Raw genomic sequence first — 25,731 nt, forward strand, 5'->3', positions numbered from 1 at the left:
GAAATGTACACCAACATGAGTGTTCTGGCCCCTTTTACTCCAGTCATTGATCGTGGAATACAGCTTCATAAAATGATTCGACTCATTACTCACGCACTTGGCGGAGAAGGCTATCTCAATTTCATGGGTAAGTGTGAGTTGAACACATATCCAATCAATGTTTAAAATGGTAACTAATATTACATACACCTAAATCATGTAGAGTATTTTGATTTGGCTGTTTAGATTTAAAATAGAAAATTATAGCTTTATGTCTTTAATATACTATCATGTGTAAACTGCAAAAACTAAATTTGAGATTGTTGTACTAATATAATGCATGAAGGAAAAGTAGTCTAATAGCTGGTATTTTATTTAATATTGCTGACAAGATGAGTGAAGTATTTTTAAAACTTTGAATTATTCAAAATTTAATCCTGGGTCTATTTAATTATAATGTTTGTACATTAAACATAAGAAAGAGGAAATTGTCATGTCATAACACAGTATGCTAACATAATTGGTTTTCTTTGAGGTAATTGTACACCAGTATATTTGTATTATAATGTGAAAGCAATGATCCAGGATATTGTAATGGGTAAAAAATTATTATTTTAAAAAATACAAAAAAAATGGATATTCAAAGATCATCATTGTCTGCAGAATTCTGAATGATAAAATATAGAAATTAACTAATACGGTTTTCTGTTCTGTTTGGTTAACAACAACCATTTGAACATTTGAATTTTAGGAGATGTTGCCAGCTTTTAGTCTAGAGAGAGACATACTGGTAAATGCACATTGGAGGCTGACTTCCTTAGCCTTAGTGCTACAAACTAATTCATTTATTTCTGGAAGTTTTTATAAGGAATCTCAGATTGGATTTTTGAAAGCTTCTGTTTCTTGTTAGCCTGAGGTTAGAAAGCCAAGCTCAATAAACCATGCACTAAATTTCACCCACATGATTATACCTTTGGGTGCATTCCTCTTCTCTTAATATCATCAAAATTTATTAATATCCCTAACTCACCAAGAAGTATCCATCCTGACCTGTGAGGCCACACCATGCCAGCTAAGCACCAGGCCACATTTCCTGGGCGGACTTAGGAGGCATTGTATCCATAAGTAAGATCACCCTCAGCTCCTTAAAAGCGACTCGTCCTCACTGACTCAGTGACCATCATTCACAAATATGGCCATTCCAATAAAGACTTAGTTGCACATTCATTTTATTCAATTATATTCTGATAAAAAGGTGGAGTCTATGAGCCTATGGAAATTACTATGTTGCCATGTAAAGTAAGGAGAACTGGGGGTTAGTGAGAGATTTTTTGAATGTTTTATTTCATTTACAAAAGCAGAATTTATGAAGTTATTACAGTCTATAGATAGCTTAAGAAAAAAGAAAGGACTACCTTATATACTTGGAAACTAAAACAATTTTTCAAACAGAGAATCAAAATAAAATAAGACCTCTGAGTTCATGCAGTCAGTCCTAAATAATTAATTCTTGAGGCCCACTGCATCTGAAAATTCTAGAAATATGACTCTGTGTTGCTTTAGCCTGGAAGTTGTGAAAAACTAGGAAATATACGACTACCTCTATCAATTTAAACCTCAGGAGCCTAAGAGTCCAGAGTTCAGCAGTTTGAAGTACCTAGTAGGCTCCTGAAACTGTCCTTTGTTGAAGAGAGTTCTAGCCTGTAGAGTATAACAGAGCCTCAGGCAAGCATCCGCATAAAACAAAACTATTTGCAGATAGCAGACTTAATGGCCCTAGTTAATTTAATATTGATAACTTTCAAATGAGGAAGGTCTGATGAAAGTTCATAATGAGAACTATTTCCTGAGTCTTGGTCAGTATTTTCCCTGAGGTTATAAACAGATCCTGGGCTGTTTCAGGAACTTCATAAACTTTGTGAAATATTTATATTAATATCACATTAACTCTATATTCAATCTAGGGTAGGCTGAACATCTATTCTGTTTTGGAAACTCGTCCCACGGAACTTTCAACAGTAACATAATGAATAAATATATTTCTAGCATCTCTTTCTATAAGGTCTATAAATTGACCATATTTGTGGTGTCAGATATAATTTTGAGGTTATTCTTTGATATAGGACTCAGAGATCTTTTGAAGTTTTATTCTGACTTTTGTCCTTGAAACAAATGGCTTCTAATGTTTAACTCTAATATAGCACCATTTTTCTTTATTCCTTGTTTCCCAGTATGTTAAGTAAATCTTGCATCTCTCTACCAACTTTAAAATCAATAATCTCCAAGCAGGTCTAATTTCTAATCATTAATGTTGTTTTATGAGATTTCATATTTCCTCATGAGCTACACATTCGTTCTATTTTCTGATCATGCTACTGTCCTGCTTAATGGCTTCAATGATTACAGTGTCCTCCAGCTGATGTGTAAGCCTACAGGAATCGTCCCCCATGGGCCTCCCTGCTGATCGTTCTGCTCCAGCCAAGCAAACCTTCTTTCAGTTCATTGAATGTACCAACCTCCTTCCACTCTGAACTCTCTACATCTTTCTGTTCTCCCTCTTGGAATATCCCACTCCAACACTCCGCCCTTACCTGACCAAATCCTTTATCTGCAAGGCTCATTTCCTTAGGGAGGGCTTTCCTACAGCCCCCAAATGATGCTAGTTTTCCTACTACATATTTTTATAGTACTGTATACTTACCTTTCATGGCACTTAACAAAATTACATTTGAAAAACTATTAAATGTATGATTCCCTGATAAAATTAAAACTGAGTGAAAGCAGAGGTCATCTGTACCTTATTCACTATTATATCTCCAGGAACTGGTAGCAACTAGCACAGTAATCTAGCACATCACAAGGCTTTGACATTTTCCTGGAAATGGATATCAAATATATATATAAAATATTACCTTATAATATATTTAGCTGTAGTTCATTAGCTGCAATCAACAGTTGTAGTTTTAAGCAAAGTAATTTTTTTCAAGTGGCATATAAAAAAATTAATATTTAAAAAGATCAATGTAAGAAGTTCTTCAAGATTGAGGAGCAACCTGGTTACTCATGTCTTAGGCATTTTTAAACTTCTTAGCTTTCTGGAATTTTAATTTTATTTCTCTCTAGTAGAGAAAGAGTGAGTTAAAAGAAGTAAGAAAATAACACATATTTGCAGTTTTTAAATTAAATTGTGTTTACATAAATTTGTCAGGCATTTAAGTATGTGTCTATTGAATATCATTAAGATAAATAATAGATTTTCTCAGAATGATGCCAGTTTGGCTGATTTGTTTTGTTTTGTTTTTGTCTTATAGACTCCTAATTTTGAGTTTCAAAAAATTTGTTTTGCTGTGATTAAATTAGAGGAACACTCACTATGGCTTTTTTGATTTGCTAGGTTATTTTAATTGGTAATGAATAAATAAATTTATATTTCCTACTCTTCTGTCATATAGTCATATGAAAGAATCAAATATAGAAGAGGGAAGCAGGGATGGCTAAATTACTTCTGTATTTTTATATTACTGATCATAACAGAGTTTATTTATATTGACATAGCATTCTGTACTTCCTAAAACACTTTCATATGCATCATCTTATTTAACCTTCATAAAGTTTTTCTTTTTTTATACTATGCCTTAGTTCAAAAGAAACCTGGGGTGAAAGTTAGACAAACACTAAAATATGCTAGGTAGACATTCCAAGTCCCATTGTGCTAAAACTGCAACTAGAAGAGACAAAGGGACATGCCTAAGTTTGTACAAACTAGAAAATGACAGCAGCTGGTTGGTTGTCTTTTTCTTCTGATTTTCAACTTGAGAAAATTATACCAAAAATTATCCTTAGATTAGCCACCAAAGGATAATTAATGTATACCCTTTAGGGAAAAGGGAGAGCATAGAGGTTAAGCAAACTGAGTGGGAATCTAAGCTTTCTATCTGTGTGACCTGGTTAAGCTGATAATCACTTGAGCCCATACTCATATATGCTCCTTGGTAAAATGGAGTGGTGTCTGCCTCAGGATTGTTTTAAAGGTGAAATGATTTAATAAGTATACAAGACTCAGAATATTCCCAGGCACATAGCTCTTAGTTAACTTGTATTTCAATATAAATTTAACTTTAAATTAAATTTACTACNTGCTGGCTCAAGAACCAGATACATGCTAAATTTTGCATCTTCCAAATCATGGCAGTGCTGTCTTTTCAACTTAAATTGGCTGGAGAGCAGATCCAATGAATACAGAGACACCAGAACCAAAATTCAACAAAATAAGAAATGAATAATATTCGTTTTAATTAATCAGGATGGAGGCAACCACTCACCAAACACATAACAATATGAAAACTAAAACACATGCATAAATTGTATCTTTCTATTGCAAGCTCCTAGCAGTTGTAGCATGTTTTTTGAGCTTTCAATATATGTCCATTATATATGAATGAATAAAAGAATAAGTAAGTGGAATAAACAAATTGAAGGTGAAATAGATTACTTTCAAAGTTTTCCTCCCAAATGTACAGAAACATTATAGATTTACCAAGAATTATTTCATCATTTAAAGATTTAGATAAATCTGCCTTGTATTACAAATTGTCAGGAATGTACAAAAAGATGCAAGTTGCCTAGTTCTTTCTAAAATCAAATATACAAATAAATCTGATAAATTATAAATATGTATATTTATAATATAGATAATATACAAATGTATACATCATAGTAAAAATCTAACAGAAGTTATCAAAATGATTTTATAACAGAATAAGAGATTATAGAAGTAAACAATTACACATAAAAATATAATTAAACAATTCTAAACAAGTGGAAAGGTCAAATTTTTTGTTCAAGAAATATTATTGTCTAATCACAATGTAACAAATCTATATTTTATATGCATTGTTTTCAAACTTTTTTTAGTAGTGCCACCTATTTTTATTTTATTTTATTAAAGTTTATTGGGGTGACAGTTGTTAGTAAAGTTACATAGTGCGACTTATTTTCAAACTAAGCTTATATGGAACTCTAAGTTACATGTCAGATTGAAGCTGCATTTTATTGGTAGATGTATAAGTCTGCTAGCACTTTCATAACAAAATACCACAGACAAAGTGGCTTAAATAACAAATTTATTTCTTATAGTTCTGGAGGCAGAAAGTACAAAATCAAGGGGTCAGCACATTTAGTTTCTTCTGAGGCTTCTCACGTAGGCTTGCAGATGGCCGGCTGTCTTTTCTCTGTGTTCTCCTGTGGTCTTTCCCTGTGCACGATCATCCTCTGTGTCTTTTCATATAAGAACACCAATCCTGTTGGATTAGGGCCCTGCCCTATGATCTCATTTAACCTTGACTACCTCTTTAAAGGCCCTATCACCAAATATAGTCACATTAGCCATTAGGATTTCAATGTGACTGAGAGTGGGGAGTGGCACAATTCAGTCCATAACAGTATACATTTTTTTATGTTTTGATTTAAAATACATCTGAGGTTAAAGAATAAAGAGGTTGCTTTGATAAAGGAAAAAAAAAAAACAAATAAAACCCAAAAACCAAATGAATTCAAGTAATATAGATGACAATTACCATCTGATCAAACTTTGAGAATTCTTGTGGCAAGAACCATATTCTGAGCCAATTCTTTCTTGGCCCTCAAACTAAGGACAACATTATAACAGGTTTGTAAATAAAAATATTTTTCTAGAAATGAAAATAATTGTAATAGGGNACAGCAAAAGTTCTTTGTTTATTATAAATTGGATGAAGGCCATTTTTTTTTTCCATTTAGAGACCTCTCTTTTGGTGTCAAGTCCAAGAAGCCTTTGACTTTCCTGTTTTTTCTATTAAACATTTTATAGTTTTACTTTTATACTTAAGTCCATGATCCATTTTAAGTTAATTTTTGTACAATGTGTAAGACTTAATCAAAGCTTTTATTTTATTTGTTTTGTTTTGGTATTTTGATTGTGGATGTCTAACTCTTCCAGCATGATTTGTTAAAAAGTCTGTCCACTTTCTATTGAGTTGTTTTCGTACATCTGTCAAAAATTAATTGGGCATATTTTTGTAGGTCTGTACATTAGTTTCAAATCATTGCTGTATCTAATTACCACAAACAATGACATAAAATCACAGATTTACTATCATACAGTTCTTACAGTTCTGTAGGCCACAAATCTGAAATGGTTCTTAATAGGCCAACATCAAGGCATTGGTAAGGCTGCATTCCTTCTATAGGCTCTGGTTTCCTTGCCTTTTCTAGCTTCTAAAAGTCACCTGTATTCTTTGGCTCATGGTCCCTTCTTTCATCTTCAAAGCCAGCAGTGTAGCATCTTCAGATCTCTGTCTTACTGTGACAACTCATGTTCCCTTTTTAGAAAGACCCCTGTAATGACATTGGTATTCACAGATTCTGAACGTTAGGTTAGGATGATCATCTGTGGGTGGTCATTATTTCGCCTAACAGTCTGCCCTCTGTGTCCAGCGACTCACAAGCATTTATGGGGGATGGCTAACTAAGCATGTCTGAATTCCATAGGGGAAACAAAGAAGTCAACAAAGGAAGATACCAGCGGACCTGAACCCAATTTTGGGTATCAAAGTCTGCATTAGTTTTCTATTGCTGCATTAACAAATTACTGCAAACTTAGCAATTTAAAACATCACTCAGTTATTATCTCACTGTTTCTTCAGAGGACATCTGCCATATTCAGAGCTGTCACCCACACTCTAGATAAAGGCGTACACAAAGGTGTGAATATGAGGGAGCAGGACTGGTGGGGGCATCCTTGAATTCTGCCTGCAGTTGACACTTTGAACAGACAAATGAGCCCATGGAGAAAGCGTGTGTTTGGTAAGAGAAGGGGCTATTTTGAGGATGTAACTTTGAGGAGCACCAGCTTTTATAGGATAGAGAAACAGACTTTACAGAATGCCTGCAATGGTGGGAAAACACAACAAAACCATCAGGAGTTGCATAATGGTAGACTAAGAAGGAAAGCATTTTATGGGGAGGAGAGGGGTCAGACGCCTTGTCAATGCATACAGCTAGTATTTGCCTAAGAAAGAGCAGTTACTGACCTAAGAAAGTCATCTGAGATCTTGGCAAGGTAACTTGCATTGAAGAGGTGTTAGAGGGGCAGAAACTAGACTGAAAACTGAGTGGCAAATGAAGTAGAGACAAAAATGTGTTGTGTGTTCAGATGATAATTATTTCATAATAGTCTTTAAACTTTGAAATAATAGTTGTTTTATTCAGTGATCATTTTTAAAGAATGGATCACAACACTATCCCTGCTATTTTTTTAATCCAACCTAAAAATGTAGCATGTCTTAGTCTTGTGGAAGTTACAGAATCATATTAAGCAACACTTTTCTGTAGTTATTAATCAAGAGTTGGTTATTGTTACAGGGGAAAAAAGGTTGCAAAAATCCTAAAGTGGAATGATCAAACTGTTTAAACAAAAGTAAAAATATGCGCACGCGCGTGTACACACACACTACACCATTGTCACTTGGACAGTCTGCTTAAAAACTGCGATTCAATAAAAGTTAAAACAAAGATATCTTTGCTATGTGGTGTGCTTGTATCTGCATGTCATATAATTTAGATCGATATGATGTATACCCTCAGGTTGGGATTTAATGTAAAAACAATAATGATTTATGCAAATTATTTTCCCTCTTGCATCTAGCTCCTGAAAGAGTTTAAAGATGAAGATTGGAATATGGGCAATATAGTGTTCACACTAACAAACAGACGCTACCTTGAAAAGTGCATTGCTTATGCAGAGAGCCATGACCAGGTAAATGAGTATGTTTATAATTGCATATTTCTCTCTTTCTTTTCTCTTTTTCTTCTCTCTCCCTCCCTCCTTCCCTCTCTCCCTCCCTCCCTCTCTCTCTTTCTCTCTCTCTGTGTCTCTCTCTTCCCCTTTTCCGCATGCTTATATTTATTTACATATCTAAAAACAAATTTCTATAGTTTAATACAATTAATATACCTTATTAAATCTATCTACATCTATCTGTCTTTATATGAAAGCTACTTATACTTGAAAAACATTTTAAAATTATTTTGTAGATCTATAAATTCCAGCTTCAAAATACAGTGCTATTTTTACCCTGCTAAACTCTAATTAAAATACAGTAAATGACAGTTTTAAGTGCTATCTTTCGTGTTTTCCTTTGTTGTAATGAGAGGAATATTTTTGCTGATCCAGGTAAATTTTAATTTCCATTTTAGGTTTCCTTCTAGAGGTTTTCTTTTATGTCTTTTGACAGGCTTTCGCCATTTTTTTCCGTAATCACTAAAATCTGCTGCTAATTGATCACCGTTCCCTCAGCTTCAGCCCCTCTTCTCTAATGCATTCTGAGGTCTTTTCCAAAGAACAAAGCTCGTTTTGTCAATTCAGATCTTTTGAGTTCAGCTTGTCATTCAAGGTCACGCATATCCTAGCTTGAGCCAAAATTTCTGCCTTCATTCTCTGCTTAATGCTCCAAGCATTCATTCTTTAGTGCTGTAAAATCCCCACCCATTCCAAAATAGATCACCCACATTCTAGTCATGTACTTTTCCCCACACACCTGCATCACCCGGGGAGCTTCTGCAAAAGATGGAGTACCCTGGCTCAGATATAGTATTGTCTCTGGAGCCCATATCAAGTATGCAGGGTAATAGCTCGCGCAAGAGTGCAAGCTCTGAGCAACAGCGGTTCGATGCCTGGCCCAAGCTGAGTTGCCGCTGAGCTGCCAACAGGTGGCAGGATGGCTCAGCTAAAAAAAANTCATCTTGTCCTATGTTTAGGATATGACTATGCTGTCTTCTTAACTTGCAAATTATCTGAAGGCAGATGTCATCTTCTCTTTTATGTAATTATTTAAAAATCTTTTTGTATCATAAAAATGAGGCCTTTAGTTAATAAGACTAGAGAGAGTTAAAATCATATTTTAAAAAACTTCTGTGATTTACCCCTACTTTTGTAAGTTGTGAATTTAAAAAATAATTCCGTAAATGACTATCATTCCCTCAAATGTCAATAAAACAAACAAAAATATTAATGCAAATGACAACTGTACTCAGAATGTATGTGACATTCATTGTTATCTACCCGTAGGGTATGAGTTAGATTAAAATGCTAGATTCCATTTATGTTTTTGTTGTTCACAAACAAATTATTTTCTGCTTGTATGATTTCAAAATCAGTAGTTTGGAATATCATATTAGTTTAATCATTTGCTGAACAAACATTTGCCTATCTAAAATATGCCAAATTTGCTGTATGTCCTTTAATTTTATTTGATCATTTTTATTATCTAATAGTGCTCATGTAAAGGTGATATAAGTGTTTAACTCATTAATTTATTCATTAATTCCATGCAATATTTATTCTGCACCTGGACTTTTTCTTATATATGAATAGTTTCTTAAACTTTTTATATTGAGAAAATTATAGATTTACATGCAGTTTAAGAAATAATTCAGTGAGATCTGATGTTCTCTTCACTAGTATCCCACAGTGGTAACATCTCACAAAGGTTTGCTACAATATCACAACCAGGTTGCTGACATTGATATGGTCAATATACAAAACCCTTCTATCACCACAAGGGTCCCTCACGGTGCCTTTATAGTCACACCTATATCCCTCTTGGCCCCAATCACTTCTTAACCTGTGACAACCACTGATCTGNCTCAAGTTGTTGTCTTCAATTGAGGTGTAGCTCACTGGCCCATATGGGAATTGAACCGTCAGCCCTGTTGCTCAGAGCACACGCTGTAACCAACTGAGTAACCCAGCTGCCCCCTATTATATATTAGTTATTTCGTTAAATATATGGCTCCAGAATGTTGCCTTTTGAAATCCATCTAAGAGTGTTCCTTTGGAATCTTGTCTGATGATAAATTGTTTAACACAGAAGTTTCTTAAAGTGTTTATGTCCTCTATAAAATAACAGAAAGGTAATAAGTATTTGTTAAAAATCAAATGACATTTTCCCAGTTGATATTATGTGGTAAATTAAGTCATTTCTGCAATCAGTCTCACCAGGAGTAATTATTACTTTGTTTGTTTGTTTGTTTTGTTTAATTTGTAGTGACATTTGCTGAATGTTGCTGTGAAAACATCTTACTTAGCATTCATGTGTTAGGAGGTCTGAGAGTTGCTTCCACTAGTTTTCATTTCTAGGCTGAGCTGATTTCATATTGATTAGTTAGCATTTATTATGTATAGTATTATATGGTGTCTGTGGAATCTGTGTGAGCACTGAATAACACTTAATATGTTTTTCTGGCATTCCTGTGCACAGAATTGAAAGAGAGAAAGAGAGAGAGAGAGAGGTTAGAGTGATTTAAGGTAAGTTCAATTTAAAAAGTTAGTGAATTTGAGATATGTATCAATTTAAACTATAAATTTAACATTTATAATACATTCTAAATGTGTTTTAACAATTTATAACGTTCCATCATGTTTCAGACATTTATATGTATCTGCTGTGTACCAGGCATTGCTAAGTGGTGGATAGTCTGAGGTGAAAATAGTTCTTGCCTCATAGTCTCAAAACTCCAAAGGAAATACAGACAAGCAAGCAGAAAAGTGTCTTTATGATCCTACATGCACTAGATACAGTGATGACATCAGCAAAGAATGTCATGTCAGCATGGGGAAACTGGATGAGGAGACTGTTGGTGAAATTTATGAGTGGCTTCAGCCCATCAGACTGAGAATAGAAAGGCACAAGAAAGCCATGCAACGGAATCAGTGAAGGTTTACGTAGGAGAGGGCTGAAGCAATGGCGTGAGATTAAAGTCCCCTGGGAATGTTAAACTTAAAATAAATGAAAAGGGTCAGCCGAGTGGCTCAGTTGGTTAAGAGCTTGCTCAAGAGTGTGAGGTCTGAGCAACAGGGTCACCAGTTTGATTCTTGGCCCGAGCTGGGCTTGCCGCTGAGCTGCAAACAGGTGGCAGGATGGCTCAGCTAAAATAAAAAATAAAATAAAAAAATAATAATAAAAATAAAATAAAATAAATGAAAAAACTGGGGCCTAAGGAAATCAATTTAAAGGTCATTCATTGATTGGTTTAATGAAAAATGTGGTTTTCAGCCACTTTAATATCATGAACTCTTCAGTAAGAAAGACCTGATATTGATAGTTAAATGGTTTTATGGTTTATTTTTTCTCTATTAATATAATTGAAAGGATATAGGTTAGAACAAATAAGATGTGTTATTGTTGATAACCTATATGGATATGTCTTTGCTACTTTTTTATAACCATTGGTTGTTTAATTATGTTTCATTGATGGTTAAAAATTAATATAAAATGAAAAACATCCACTTTACACATAGGATGACCTCAGTGAATACATGTTAATCATGTGCAGATTAACTGCAAAACAATTCAAAGAAGAAAATGGGGATAGAGATGTATTTTGCCCAGTTTGCTGGTGGTTGTCTGGCTATAATGGAAGTGCTACCCTTTCCTAATCCAATCATCTGAAGCAAAGGGAGCAGTCACATGGCCTCATCATGTGACTCCTCAGGAATTGTTGTAAAGAGATGTGGTTAGGCAGGCAAATGAGAGGCTAGGTCCAGTGATCACAGTGCAAGGAAAAAGCACCAATACTGATCCTGCAGTTTCGTTCCATATAGTATCAAAATAATGGCATGGATAGTATATATATATATTTTTAATTAAAGACTGCTTGGACTTGTAGAAAAAGAGAAGAAACTAAGTATTTAATTCATTTAAAATATAAGCATATACAAACATATTAAAATATTTTAAATATTTTACTTGATATTTTAAAATATTGGCAAAGTAGAATGTAATTTTAAAAAGTGATGTCATCATTGAGTTGCAAGTCTTTTTTTTTGTGTGTGAAAAATTTCTGGCTTTTCAGAAAGCTCTTTGTGACCCTGTCATAGGCTGAGCAGTGCTAAGCGGAAAGTTACACTGGACTGCTAACTCCTAATATTTTCTTCATTGTCATGCAATCAGGTGTCTTATCTAGTAACTTTAAGAGAACCTTTTAAACAACTTTGGTTTTTTGTTTTGTTTTGTTTTTCTTTTTAGTGAGGACTTCAATCTTCTTACTGAGAGCTTGCTGCCAGTTTTGTTTCAAAGGGAGTTTTTTATCCTTTTACCCCCCATATGATATTCTGTCATATCCTTTAATTTCATCATATATAGATAGACATTCAAATGCAGAGTGACCTGAATCACCTTAGATACTGTCATGTTCGTATTCCAGTTGTTCAGAAGGCCTTTGAACTGAAGTAAGAATTATTCTTGGCAATAGGACTTGCTCTCTCGGTTGTCATTTTATTCTTCCTCTTGGGGATTATAGTGTTTTAGAAGGACATTTTCTAAGTGAGTACACCTTCACTCAATTTGGTATTTTAATGTTGCATGTAACTCTCTGGGTATATCTCAAAACATAAATGATTTAAATTTCTCATTTAAAATATACTAAACTTGCAGAGTTAAATCAACAAAACTTGCAACGTTTCACTACTATAATATAGCACAGCAGTCCTGAAAACGGAAAACACATGTTGTAATCATAAAACACACATGCCTCATGACATCAGATGTTAATGCATAAACTGAAATGTCAAATAATCTGGAGTCAGTGGGGTGCACTGATTTCTTTGCTCATTCATTCATTTATTCATGCAAGTGAAACTCATTGTTTCCATGTCAATTTCTGGGCACAGATGCAGGTTGGTTTTAAGTGGAGATGTGTGAGGGTGTAGAAGTTTGTGCCTGATAGCTTTTATATGTTCAGTTGAGGTCATCATTTGAGAGTGGAAGGAGTAAGAGGCATTTGAGACAAAAAGTAGAAGCATGAAATAGACACCTCCAGGAGTGGAAATACTAGAGAACCATAGGAGGATATCTAGGTAATATTGAATGCTCATTTGAGATTTGTAATCAAGACAATAAATTCAGTCAGTATTTTGGTTTTGTGACATTTTTTTCTAGCAGGCTATGGGTGATTGAGGTTTGGAGTTTTGTCAGAAATCTCTCAAAAAGAGGAAAGCATTTTTGAAAATATTAGGAAATAACTGATAGTGAACCAATAAATCACTGGTTCTCAGAATTGCACATTGGAATGACCTGGGGAGTTACAAAAATACTAGAAATTGTGGTTGAATTGGTCTTGGTCGTAAGCTGGGCTGTGGAATTAAAAAAAAATATTTCCAGGTGATTCTTAAGGCTAGGAAGTAAAGAGAGAATTGCAAGAGGATGTAAAAGATATAGAAACTTCTTCAGTTGCAGGACAGAAATTGAAGAGGGCACAGTAGGAGGAAGAGAGGGGCAGATGGGATGTATAACAGTATGTGGTCAAGTCCAGCTGTCTATGAATGAGCAGGAGGCTGGACTTGGACTTCCTGTAGCAAACAGGGCAAATAGCAGTGGGGCTGCTCGTGGAGTTTTCCTGACTGGTATTGAGAAGCATTTTCCAATGCATTTTTATCAATAGATAAAATTTAAATCTGAAGCCTTTTCTGCTTTTCTTATAGTGTGTGCTCTATTTATAAACAAACCAAAATCATGACAATAGAGACCAAACACTTTTTTTGTTCATAACATGGGTCATCAATATGTTTTACTACTTTCTTGTTTAGGAATCTTATTACAATGGTGTTATTCTAGTTTCAGTAATGAGTGATACCTGTAGAGAAAGAGGCATAATTACAAACTGGCAATTTTCTCTCTCAGCAGTATTATGAAATTTCCATTACTAAATATGAAGGATTTTCTCAGTATGATTATATTGTATTCTGACATTTGAAATTCTGGGGGACATTCTTTAATGAACATGTTATGTTCGCCCTAAAGCCACAGGGAATTGCGGATGGATTTTGTCCGAAACGTCAGTCGGCATTTAGTGATAGCTACATTATACTTGAATGTTACTGTGTGATCTTACTTCAGTCTTCCATCTGTGATTGTTTAGTGTCAAGCTTGTAAATTCTTCTTCTTTTTGATAGATAGGAATACAATAAAAATTTAAATGTCTTCCCGCTAAGTGCTGGAATTGAAGCAGTTATAAGAAGACAAAATGCACTCTCCAGAACAGTGGGAGTGCTAATTTTTGGCATTTTCTCCTAGCTTGTTGAGGCAAGTTTACTGAATGTAACATGACTGGTAGACGTCTATAAAACTGAGCTGTGAAAAACTGCACAATTCTCTATAGGAACAGTTGTAGAATGGCTTGAAGCCCTGATAAAATGCTCAGAGACACAAATAGCATCTATTTTAAATGGCATAGACTTAAAAGTAATGGCTCTGATTTGATTTACAACACCTTGATAACCACTTTTAGCTGGCATTTAACGAGAACTTACCATTGGTATGATATTGTACTAAGAGTTAAGGAAGTGCTGCTATAATTACTGGGAGAGCTTTATAATACTGAAGCCCAAGCCCCACACAACCATTCGAGCTACAGCCATTGAGCGTGGGGCTCTGGCAAGTGATTTGAATTTGTGGAGATCCATCATAGAGATCCACTGATGAAGGGAAATGGAAAAATGAAAGTTGGGCCACAGATAGATCCAGACTGTGACAGAATCACTGGAGCGATGGACTCTCTTGTCTCTCTCTTCATGTGATTTAAATGCCCCCCTCAGTACTTTATGCCAGGTTCATTGTCACAGCAGCACGTCTAAATCCTTGTTGATGGTTATAACCAGGGAGAATAGTCACATTAGAGAAACTTCATCTTAACTTACTAGAGGATGTTTCTGATGTAACGTATCCATATTTTCCTCTGACATTGGCCAAACTGAATACATCACACCTATTTACAAGTAGGAAAAGGATCTACCAATAATCTGGATCTTGAGAGAGAAAAATAAGCAACTGAACCCATCTTCCCTTAATTCTTTCAGCATTGGTCTCAGGGTAAGATACTTGTAAGGACCCTACGTTGCTTCTTTTAGGATATGTGTGATTGTCAATGGTTATCAGTGCGTGGGTGTGGAGTTAATGACCCCTTCTGCACTATTAATACTATTTACCTGGGCTGACTACCCACGGAAGTTCCAAAGAAAGCGCTAAAGCAGTAAGGTGAGACCCACTGCAGCTCCCAGGCTGCACCCATCTAGCAAGGTCTCCTGCTCTCTGGTCCTTTGCCTCAACATTTTACAACAGATGTTTTCTCTCTTTAGTTTATTTCTTTAAAACCCCATTAGAAAAACACAGATATGAATTATTACTATTGGTTCAGTTGTTTCTTTTCATTAGAGAGACTTTCTGGGAAAATCAAATTGTTTTTCTGTGCAGGACATGCAAACCAGTTAGTGCAGTATTATCTCTCCTGTGTTACATATAGATTTTAAACCAAAATCTTCCATCTAGGGCATTGACCTTTCTCCTGGAGAAGTTGTATAATCGCATCATCATAAAGAAACACAATCCCCATGCACAGGACGGTACTTAATTTTCTTTTCATCCCTGTTTCCTCAAGATGGGATATTCAGAAATAGAACTTTCAACTTGGAGGCTGCATAGCAGGTTTCCTAATCTAACAAACCTATATTGTAGGCCTGGGTTTTAGAATTAGTCCCAAAAGGAGCATAGTTGTTTCTAAACTTAATATTTTTTTTTTTTCTCTTAGGCTACCACTACACACACACACACTCACACACTCACACAAAAACTCACTCACACTCACACTCACACACACACTCACAGTCATACACACACTGACACACACACTGACACATTCACTCACATGCACGTACATACACACACACTCACCAACATTCACACACACACAGACACACACACTGACACACACACATTCAATCACACACACACGTGCATGCGCACATGCATGCACACACAGTGTATATAAAATATGTGTATATACATGTACTATATACATTTGTAATGTATATTTTATATATTAATATGTAATTATATGTATATACCACTGAATAGACTCAGTACCCATGTAGCGCTGGATTAGAAGGAAACTCATAGTATATAAACCTCTCCAGCTCCATGTTGAGATATAGATGATTGAGTTTACAGAATGGAGGGTACCTTAACATTATTTAGAAATGTAGAAATTTCATCAAACCCTCTTTATTACTTTATTACCTAGTATTTTGGAAGAATTCCAAAGCCTGAGTTCCTAACCATGAGATTCAATGTTCCTCAAAATATTCCTCTAAATCTGGGGCGCCAACTAGGTCTAGGATCCTCTATCAAATTGCTCATCTTCCTAAGGAGAAGAAAATAGGATACTATCCTGGGAGATGCAAGCAAAGATCAGTTAATATACAATGAGTATTATCCCTAGCCCTGAATTGCTAAGTTTGTGTTGCACCTTCCATTAAGCCTTCTTGATCTCGTCAGATACCCACCTGAGTGATAACCTCACCTGACTGGTGGAACCTCTCTAAATGAGAAGCCAATAAATAAATAGTATAGCCCTCTCCCCCACCTGTATCATGGCGTGAGTTTTCTTTATACTTCACGATAATTCTGCTATGGTGTTCAGCTTTTGAATCATTTCTCACCTTCACAAATTCTCTCCAGTTTCACTATGTAGTAAGTCTTATTATTTGACTCACAGTCTCTTAGAACTATCCATAGGTTTCCAGAGGTTACCAAGAAACCCACAGATCTTTCTTCCAAAAAAGAATTGATCAGAGAGTTTATTTTACCTCAAAAACTGAATGGTTGTCCCTTCCAGTGTTATTCAAGAAGACTGGAGAGATCCTTATAATCATAGGATGTAAAATGTGATTGATTATATATTGCCATAGCTGGTGACCTGTGTGCCTGTCATCTCTTGGAATGTGGTCATTAGTGCTCTAAACTCAGATATTCTGCTCTCACAGTGTTTCTCTTGAGCTACTTGCCAACAGGAGACTGCACATTTAGAAGATGAATTTCTCTGCTCCAGACTTTAGGTCATTGTCTGAGCCCTTACCTCTCCACCCTCAGCTCCAACCGCCACCCCTCCCCCAAAACAAAGCAAGGAGGTGAACTAGACACACTTATCTCAGTTAATAGTAGAGAGAGATTTTTCTAAGTTCTTTAGAAAATGTAGTAATTTTTCTTTTTCACTAGAGAGACATACATTTCTCTTGGGGAATATGTTTTCCTTCAGGGGTTGGGGAAATGCAGATCATTTGGGTGATTTGCCTTAATGTGACAGTCTTTGATCTTACTCTTCTAACAAGAGCTACAGTACCTTGAACATCTGCCCTGAGCACGGCAGGACGCTAAGTGCTTTACATATTGTATCTCACTTAAACCTGAGTTGCAACCCTGAGAAGTAGGAATCAGTGCCTTCATTTCACACATGAGGAAAATAAAAGCTTAAGTAGCTTGTTTGGATTAATACAGGAGCCAGAATTTGAACTCAGCTTTGTCTGCCTCCACAACGCACTAGTCCATACAAGCCAATATTTTTATTTTACTTGAAATGAACGCTAAGATTGGCAAATCTCTCACCATAAATGTCCCTGAATCAAAGAGGAAAACAACAAACCAAATTTCATATTGTGTGGTAATCTATGAATCCTAAGTAATCAAATACTTAATAGTGTTTTTTTTTTCTTCTATGTGGATCATATAAGAGATGTGTTTCTTTGAATGAGCAAGTTTGAAACAACCTCTGTTTTTCATTTCAATACTCGGAAAAAATCCAGGTACTTGATATAAGCAGTTTAAAAAATACTGGGGATACCAAAAAATGTATACACATAGACACTTTGGTCAGTGTTGCTCAAGCAGTAGTTCTCCATAATCTGAAGTGTCTGGACGCTGATGGTAACCACTTTGAGCACCTCTTGTAATTGCAGAAGTCAAATGTGACTTGTGTTCATCTTTTGTTATCGGTATATATTGAGTATTACAATTTTTTTTCTAACCTGCTTCAGAGAAAGAATATTACAATTTTAATACAGTTTTCCTTTCTTAAAATGTGTATACATTTTTTTGGCACCCTCTGTATAAAGTAGTACATGTAGAGGTTTTCCCCGCTATCCAAAAGTAGAGCATTCCTGGTGAAACCTTTCATAAACAGAAATGATGTAAAGTGAAGAAGCAATTACCATTAATACATGTGGAAAACTTTTTGAGCATTCCCAGACCCAAAAAGTCACCTACCAAATCATACCACAAATGCTTAGTTACATCCGGTTTTACACTAGGCATACCACCCTTCTGAGCTCTGTTAGAGTTTCCTGATACTTTAGGACACATCTTGCTAACAGCTGCACAAAATAAATCTAGATAAAGCACAGATGCTCACAGACACAGTTCAAAGCTTTAGTGACATGGTGCTGAGCTGCTTAGCATAGTTCCTGGGGAAGGTGCTTGGGGGTGGGGCGGGGGAGGGCGTTCTCACTGCCAGGGGTGCAGGTTGCCCCTGTAACAGCTGGCTGCAAAACAAATGTTGAGCGCTATTTTTGCTTTTGCCTTCTTTTTTGTAAAAGTGAAAATTCTCTTCAGATTTAGTTTGTGGAAACAGGTACTGACGTAGGTCTTTCGTAAAAACAAAGTGGCGTTACTAGAGCTTTTGAAAACTGGAGAATACCTGTATAACTCATATTGTTCGGTAACTATCATTTGGAGAAGTTGTCTTCAATTTAGAGTTTGTAAAAATGAATAACTTGTGCTGCAATTGAAGAAAGGTGCTGTGTTAAAGAATTCTGTAATATAATAGAGTTACCACCTGATTTATCTGTCATGAAAACCTGTCATATAATTAAGTTGCGTAAAGTAGGTTGTACCCATAGAAGCATAAATTACAAATATAAAAAATAATAGTATAACTTTTAAAGCTTAAACAGTTTATAAATATATTGTAAAAGGCCAACAATACAATATTTATCTCCCTTTTAAAAATACATTTAGGAAACCTATCAAGAATTAACTAAAAAGCTTACTACTTGTTTACCTTAAAAATGTACGTCAACTGTCAGTTTTTATACAGGAATTTTATAGCTTGGGAGAAACAACCCAGAAATGGCTTTGTGACTTGTTTACACACCATTGTCTAATAGACCCTTACGAACTACTTGTAATAAAAACAAATGATAGGTGTTTGAGATTCACCAACACACACAAAACCACCATTATTCAGAGGTCCCATTTTGAGACGGGCTGAGATGACCATTTTGTGATGGGAAGATGAGGTGACAAAAATAAGTTTGAAAACCTAGATAAACCTTTTCAATACTTTAGGCATATGTACATTATGCTTCATCATATATGTGCCGTGAGTTAAAATTTTGTGTTACGCTTGATAACAAATTGATAAGGTGGGTAGTAAATGTATTATGAAGTTGTTATACTGAGTTATTTTTATAGGCTCTCCTTCCCACCACAGTAGTCAGCCTTAATAATACCTTTTCACAAACAAAAAGACATCCAAATATTGTGCATTATTTTATTTTCTATAGTTTAATTAAAATATTTATTGTGATTAAAAATTCATTCCATATTTTATATTTTATTCTCTTTACTCTTTCTTTATTATAATGTAAAAATGCTGTGCACTTAAAAATATTTTCTTTAAAGATCAGCTTATTTAATGCCTAGCTATAGACTTTAAAATAGTAGTATGACACAAGAATTTAATTATTACATGTTGAACAAATAGACATTTACAACCCTAGTATATCTTTTTAAATCCATTTATTGAATTTTAAAAGGTGTTTACTTTAGTAAGAGTTTTCTGAAAGCTCCTATGTGAACCAATAAGAATCTCAATTTCTCTCTCTCTTTCTCTCTCTCTCAATTGGGATACTTTTAAATCCCGTCTGTATATGGGGTTTTGTATAAATGAGACCAAATAAATATTAGCAGAATAAATAAAAATATCCTAATATGTCCTTTTGCTTGCAAAGTTGGAAAGCTACGATTATATTTGTTAGTCAATCCCAACATTTTTGAAGCATACTTTTCTGATAGCTCCTAAAGAGAGTGAGATGGGAACACAGTTCTGGGGACAATGAGCACATGGACCAGGTAGGCTCTCTTTATGTACTCTCTGAAGATGTGTAATCAACCAATTCCTTGACTCACCTGATGCACACAGCATGCACCTTCTATACATAGAGCAAAAATACGTGCACCCGTTTTCAGCAACCTGGATATTTTTATGGTTTCATAAACATGCCGTATTCATGCATTTTCAATGGGGTGATATCATCACCAGTGGGGATAAACATAGATTGTTAGGGGAGGGCAAAAAAATAATCTTAAATATTACAGTAGTTATTGCTCTCCAGGGCATAACAGCATATAAATACACATGCTATAGCATTTAAATTTCATGGGGTGGAAGCAATTAGCAAAAGAATGTCTAAAAAGCCTCCTGAGTGTGTGTGTATGTGTGTGTGTTTGTATGTGTGAGTGTGTAGTAGGTGGGGGTGGGTAGAGAGGCAGTAATGACAAAAAGATTGAGCAACACTCTTATTATCTATTGTCACTACTGGAACTTCTACTCAGGTGTTGCCCACTAGATTCTGTTTACCTCAAAATAGTGTCTCAAGAATAATCATTTCAGTTTCTGGTTTGATGTGTAGATTCTACTTTGAAGATAGACAAGTAAGATTTTCTTCCAGGTTTAGCCATTCCCATGTAACTAAATAAATGTTCTATTGTGTAAAATAAAACAAAGACTTTAGCCTCGTGTTCTTCCTAGCAGTGGTATTGATAAGAGAGAGCTCTTATGCCCTTGGAAAATAGTTCTCAAGTTGTTAAAAATGAACAGCCTTAACTTTTAAATGTTTTGAAAGTGAAAAAAAAAAGTCTCAGTAGCTGCCAGCCTGCTTCCAACTTAGTTCTTTCATTCTTCATCACTTTTTTCTCCTTCCCTTGCCAATATATGCTGCCCTTAACTAAATGAGGGCAAGAGTTGCCTGAGCAAATATAACATCAAAGGTTGGATAACTTAAGATAAAGACCTGAAACTTTTAAATTCTAATTTTCCTTCCTGTAGACACCCATTAGTTTTTGAGTTAAAGACAAGGATATTTGTTCATTTTTTTAATCGGTTGAATTTTAGACCACATGTTTAAATTGGAAAAAGGTCTAATATCACTATATTATGATATGTATATTAGGATTACATTATTTTCTTTCTTTTCTTGGAAAGAAAATAATGTAATCATTATATACATTAGCATTTAATATGTTGAAATTCATTTGTATAAACAATTTTGTTTCCTGAAATAATAATTTCTATCTGTGTAACCTTGGGTACACAAAGTCGTTGTTTTCTTTTGAGTCAGGAATGTTTTCATAAGTGATGCCTTGTTTTGTCTTAGAAAGATTAATTAGAAGAGGCAGATATAATTATTATGACTTACACATAGAAAAGCAGAATTTTTGAATTTTTAATAATTAGCAGAAAATTTGCTGTTTTGTGACCCACAGCATAAGCTATTTTATACCAAGCAATACCTCCTCTGCAACTTGATGATATATGTTAGTGATACCTTAGTTGTTTTATTTTCAGATTATATGTAAATAAAATAATAAACGTCTCCTTTCATAGTGTGGCTAAACATGCAATATCAACAGGAGGCATTGGACTGGAGGTAGTTCTTTCAACTGTGATTTTGATACGCATGTGTCATTATTTTGATAATTATCATAAAATACTAGGAAAAGAACGTGAGAAAAATATTTAAAATTTTAAAGACATTGCTTTAAAATGCACATTTTACAAATGAAGAAATAGGTTACTAAACTTTGAAGCTGATTACTATTTTATTGGTTTTTCCTATACTTTGCCAAACTTTATTGTGTAGTTATGTGTGCTAACCCTTCTTTCTCATACTCTATTCACCCCTCAAACCCTAGTAGGTCCCCTGCTGCCCTCTTTACAATGGGAAAACTCTGGTTTCCAAGGCCATCACTGACTTTCAGATCTCTGGAACCTTCTTCATCACCTGTTCAGTTGGACTTTCCTCAGGTTTTCCTTCCCTCCCTTCTTTGTTCTATCAGTCATGGCTTCCTGATTCCATCACAGTCGCCTTTTCCTCTTGTTTCTCCTGCAGTGTACATATTTCCTCCGGTGTTATCCTGGGCCTCTATTATTTATTTCTTACTTTTTCTTTCTCAGACGCTCATCTGCTTTTAGACTTTGGACATCTTTCTAACGTAGATTGTTCCCAAATCAACATCTCAAAATCCAACCTTTTGCTCTAAACTACAAACATAAATTTTAAAACTGCCTGCCTGAGATCTCTATGTGGTGTCCTGCTGGCTCGCCAAAGTCACTGAATCCCAAACTGAAATCATCCTCCCTATAAATCATGATGCTTTTTAAAAATTAGTAGTAAGTAGTAGCAGTGTGATGACAGTAGCCAGTGATTGAACGGAGTCATTTCAGTTGCTCCTTCCTTTTCTTTGTTAACATTCAACCAGTAACCAAGTCACAGCATCCTTATTATTCCAGTCCTTTTTCCTATATACATCCCACATACTTTTCTATGTATATTGCTTTTGTGTGGGCTTTTAAAATTTACAAAGCATTTTGCATGCATAGTTTCACTTAATACAACCAATGTGCGAAGCTAGTATCCTTTTTATAATTTTCATTTTGAGACAGTATAACATAGTGGGTAAAAGTTCAGATTTGGAGTCAGTCTGCCAAGATTCTGATCCTGGCAGCTTTACGCCCTAACTGTGTCATCTTTGGCACATTACGTAATCTTTCTGTGCCTCACCTTCATCACCTGAGAATGGGAGATTACAATGATACCTATTTTGCTGGGCACTTATAAGAATTAAAATATTTAGCGATGTTAAGAGTTTGTAATGATCCTTTGCATGTAACAAGTGTCCAATAAATGTAAGTTCTTATATTACAAATAAGGGAAAGCTACACAGCTTGCAGGTACATATTGTAAGTGACAAACTGAGTCCTAAAATTCATGGCTTTTGTACATGTGTTCCCATGCTTTCTCCACTTAATGACACACAATTTTGCTTGTATTCTAATTTCTATAAGAGACATTCTTTATTTACTAAAGAGTGCACTAATTTTTTGTCAGAAAATTATTTGAAAGCATCAAACTTTGCCATCGAATTTGTATTTAAATAAGTCAGTTAGTAGAGTTTACCTTCTTAGTATGTTTCCACTCTGTGCTCCCACTATTCCTATAAAGTTGTTTTTGTTTTCTTTTTTAATGGATCCCAGGAATAACATTAAAGTAAATATTCCTGGATGCTGGTATAGAATGTCTGCTAAGTTATGAATATGTAGATATTCATGAGTCTTGACATCTGTCACTTGGAATGGTAAAAGTTTATTCTCCCCCTCTGCCTCCCCCCCCCCAAATACCTGACACATTTAATGATTCTTTGTAAAGTTTCAAGAAGTTTGGAGAAAACTTTGACAAATTTGTTTTATATATTCATGTACCAGTTTGTGAGGGGCCCAGATAACTATTGTGCCATAATTCTGAATTCTTATTTTAATCTTCTTTTTAGCATAATTAAAGCCTCGTGAATATTTCTTTACTCCTTAGGCAATCTATAGAATTTATTTCTTAATAGCTTTCTTTATGCTATTTAAAATGTAATACATTATGTTCATTTCAGATTAAGTATTTAAGATACTCGTTCTATGAAAATAGCATATTTCATATTAAGTTTCCCTCTGCACTATGCACATACTTTCTAACCTGAAGAATGGAAGTTTACTTAGAAATTTGTCAAACCTTTCTTTTTTATTACAGTGACATTAAAGTCACTTAATTGTTTATCTACATGTACAAAGTATTTCATTGTATAAAGTAACAGGCACAAAACTGAATGCTGCCATTCCTACCTCGTCCAGATCAAAGTACCAAAACACTCTGCACAGCCAGAGGAAGGAAGAGCAAAAGGTGAACGTCTGCCATTTACGTCAGCTCTTTGAAAGACGCTCCACATAATTCTGCTTTTATATCACCAGGCAAAACTCAGATACAGGGCCTAAAGTGAACTTAGGAACTGTGTCTTTTCTGAAAGCAATTTATCTAGCTAAAAATATGTGAGTTTCTCAGACTGAAGAAGAGATATGTCTCTGACAAAGCAGATAATATTTTAAGCTGGTTGTTGAAGAACGGACAGGATTTCTGGAGGCAAAAACGGACTTTACACGTCAAGGACTAACTGGAGACAAGATGTAGCAGCAGGAAACATGGGCCATATTACTGTGTGGCATCTGGTCTGATTGGAGCAAGGTCTGATATTTCCCAGTGTAAAGCTCAAGGGAGAGCTAAGAAACGTCAGTTATTCAGGGATGAGTAATAGGGATGAGCATTTTCAAATGGAGTTCCTTAACTAAAGAAATGGTTGGATATGAGAAAAGTTAAACATAGAACTGATTACATTTCTAATTGTATCATGTCATGTCTGTGTTTTTTTTTTCTTTACCAAACTGTTTCTCTCATTTAGAATTTTGACTTTTATGGAAGTGGGAAGAATGATTTAACACAGGGCAGATGCTATCCTTGACCTATAGGGAGGGTGGTGGTGATGGTGGTGATGTTGCATCAAACCTCTCTTAGGAGATATGCATATGATACTTGAAATGCTGTTATTTTGAAGCTATTAAGATCATTTATGTGATTTGTGGATCCTCCCTTTTAATTGCCTTCAAAGCCTGTTGATAGGCTAATTCATAACCTTGTTGTTACTTTTTTTTTTAATTAAAAATCAATATTAGAGCAAAGGGAGACGCTAAAGCACACAAGTACAAATAATGAGAACCTTTCCTTCTTGGGGGAAGAAATTCGGTGTTTCCCACAAGCCATCAGGCTGCTGTGCAATTTTTTTTCTCGTTTCTTTGGCACCTGTGGCCTCAAAGAAAGTAAGAGCTGACAATGCGGAAGCAGACAAGGATAACTAGCTGTTCGCAGGAACTTGGAGCAGTGGAAGAAGCATCATCCAAGGGTAAACCGAAACTGGTTCTTTGATTAAGTTATAATTAGATAGTCTTTCAAGACGTTCTGACTACAGAAGAGAGGCTGTGGGAGATAAAACCTAGAAAAGCTGTAGCAGGCTGTGCCTTGAAGGAGCCTTGGGTTCCTACAGAAACACTCCTCTCGCCTGGGAATCATACCAGGATTGGATTAAACTGATATCAGTTGTGGAGTACAGAGGATTTAAGTGAACATTTTCTTTCCAATCTTATTTCCTGCGTTTACATGCTTCCGTTTTAAATGTCTCTTCTTAGCACTTAAGAATAATTCAGTAGGAATGTTTGTTCATCTCTATTACTTTGTATGTTTGATATAACCACAAGGAACTGATTCTAAGTGGTAGTATATTCTAATTATAGGCAAATTTTAGGGAAAAAGAGCACAATCTGACTCCATTAATAAACTTTTGAGTCTATGCCTAAAGTTAGAAAAGCCAAAAAACCATATCTATACTTGACAGCCAATATATTATTTGTGCTAGGATTCCTGTTTTCCTGGCTTGTTTTCTACCCTAAAAAGGTGTGTGTAGAGTCTTTCAGTTGGTGCCCTATTTGCATGCAAAACTTTTATACTTTTTACAAGGCTGTCTATTAACAAATCATTTTCTAAGACATTTGTACCTTGCAAAAAATCTGACTTCAGTTAGGATTTTATTAAATAACCTCTCTCTATCCCACCATCTCTTCTGGTGTGGTTTATTCACCCCACTCCCACCCCCCAAGCAATATTTTGTCCTCTGCTTCATGCAGCATCAAAGTGGTTTCAGAACAAATGACAAAAGCGCATTACTATTGCTATCA

General features: G+C 35.1%; 1 protein-coding gene across 1 annotated transcript in view; it reads left to right on the top strand.

The window, feature by feature from the left end:
* Positions 1-25,731, top strand: part of GBE1 (1,4-alpha-glucan branching enzyme 1) — a gene marked incomplete at its 5' end in the record, with an annotated part of 158,412 nt that overhangs the window by 64,983 nt on the left and 67,698 nt on the right. Inside the window, 1 exon segment of the mRNA XM_019631645.1 lies at positions 7,664-7,774. Coding sequence (XP_019487190.1) covers positions 7,664-7,774 — 111 coding nt within the window.

The sequence above is a fragment of the Hipposideros armiger genome, unplaced genomic scaffold, assembly GCF_001890085.2.
Source record: "Hipposideros armiger isolate ML-2016 unplaced genomic scaffold, ASM189008v1 scaffold_1029, whole genome shotgun sequence".
Classification (NCBI taxonomy): domain Eukaryota; kingdom Metazoa; phylum Chordata; class Mammalia; order Chiroptera; family Hipposideridae; genus Hipposideros; species Hipposideros armiger.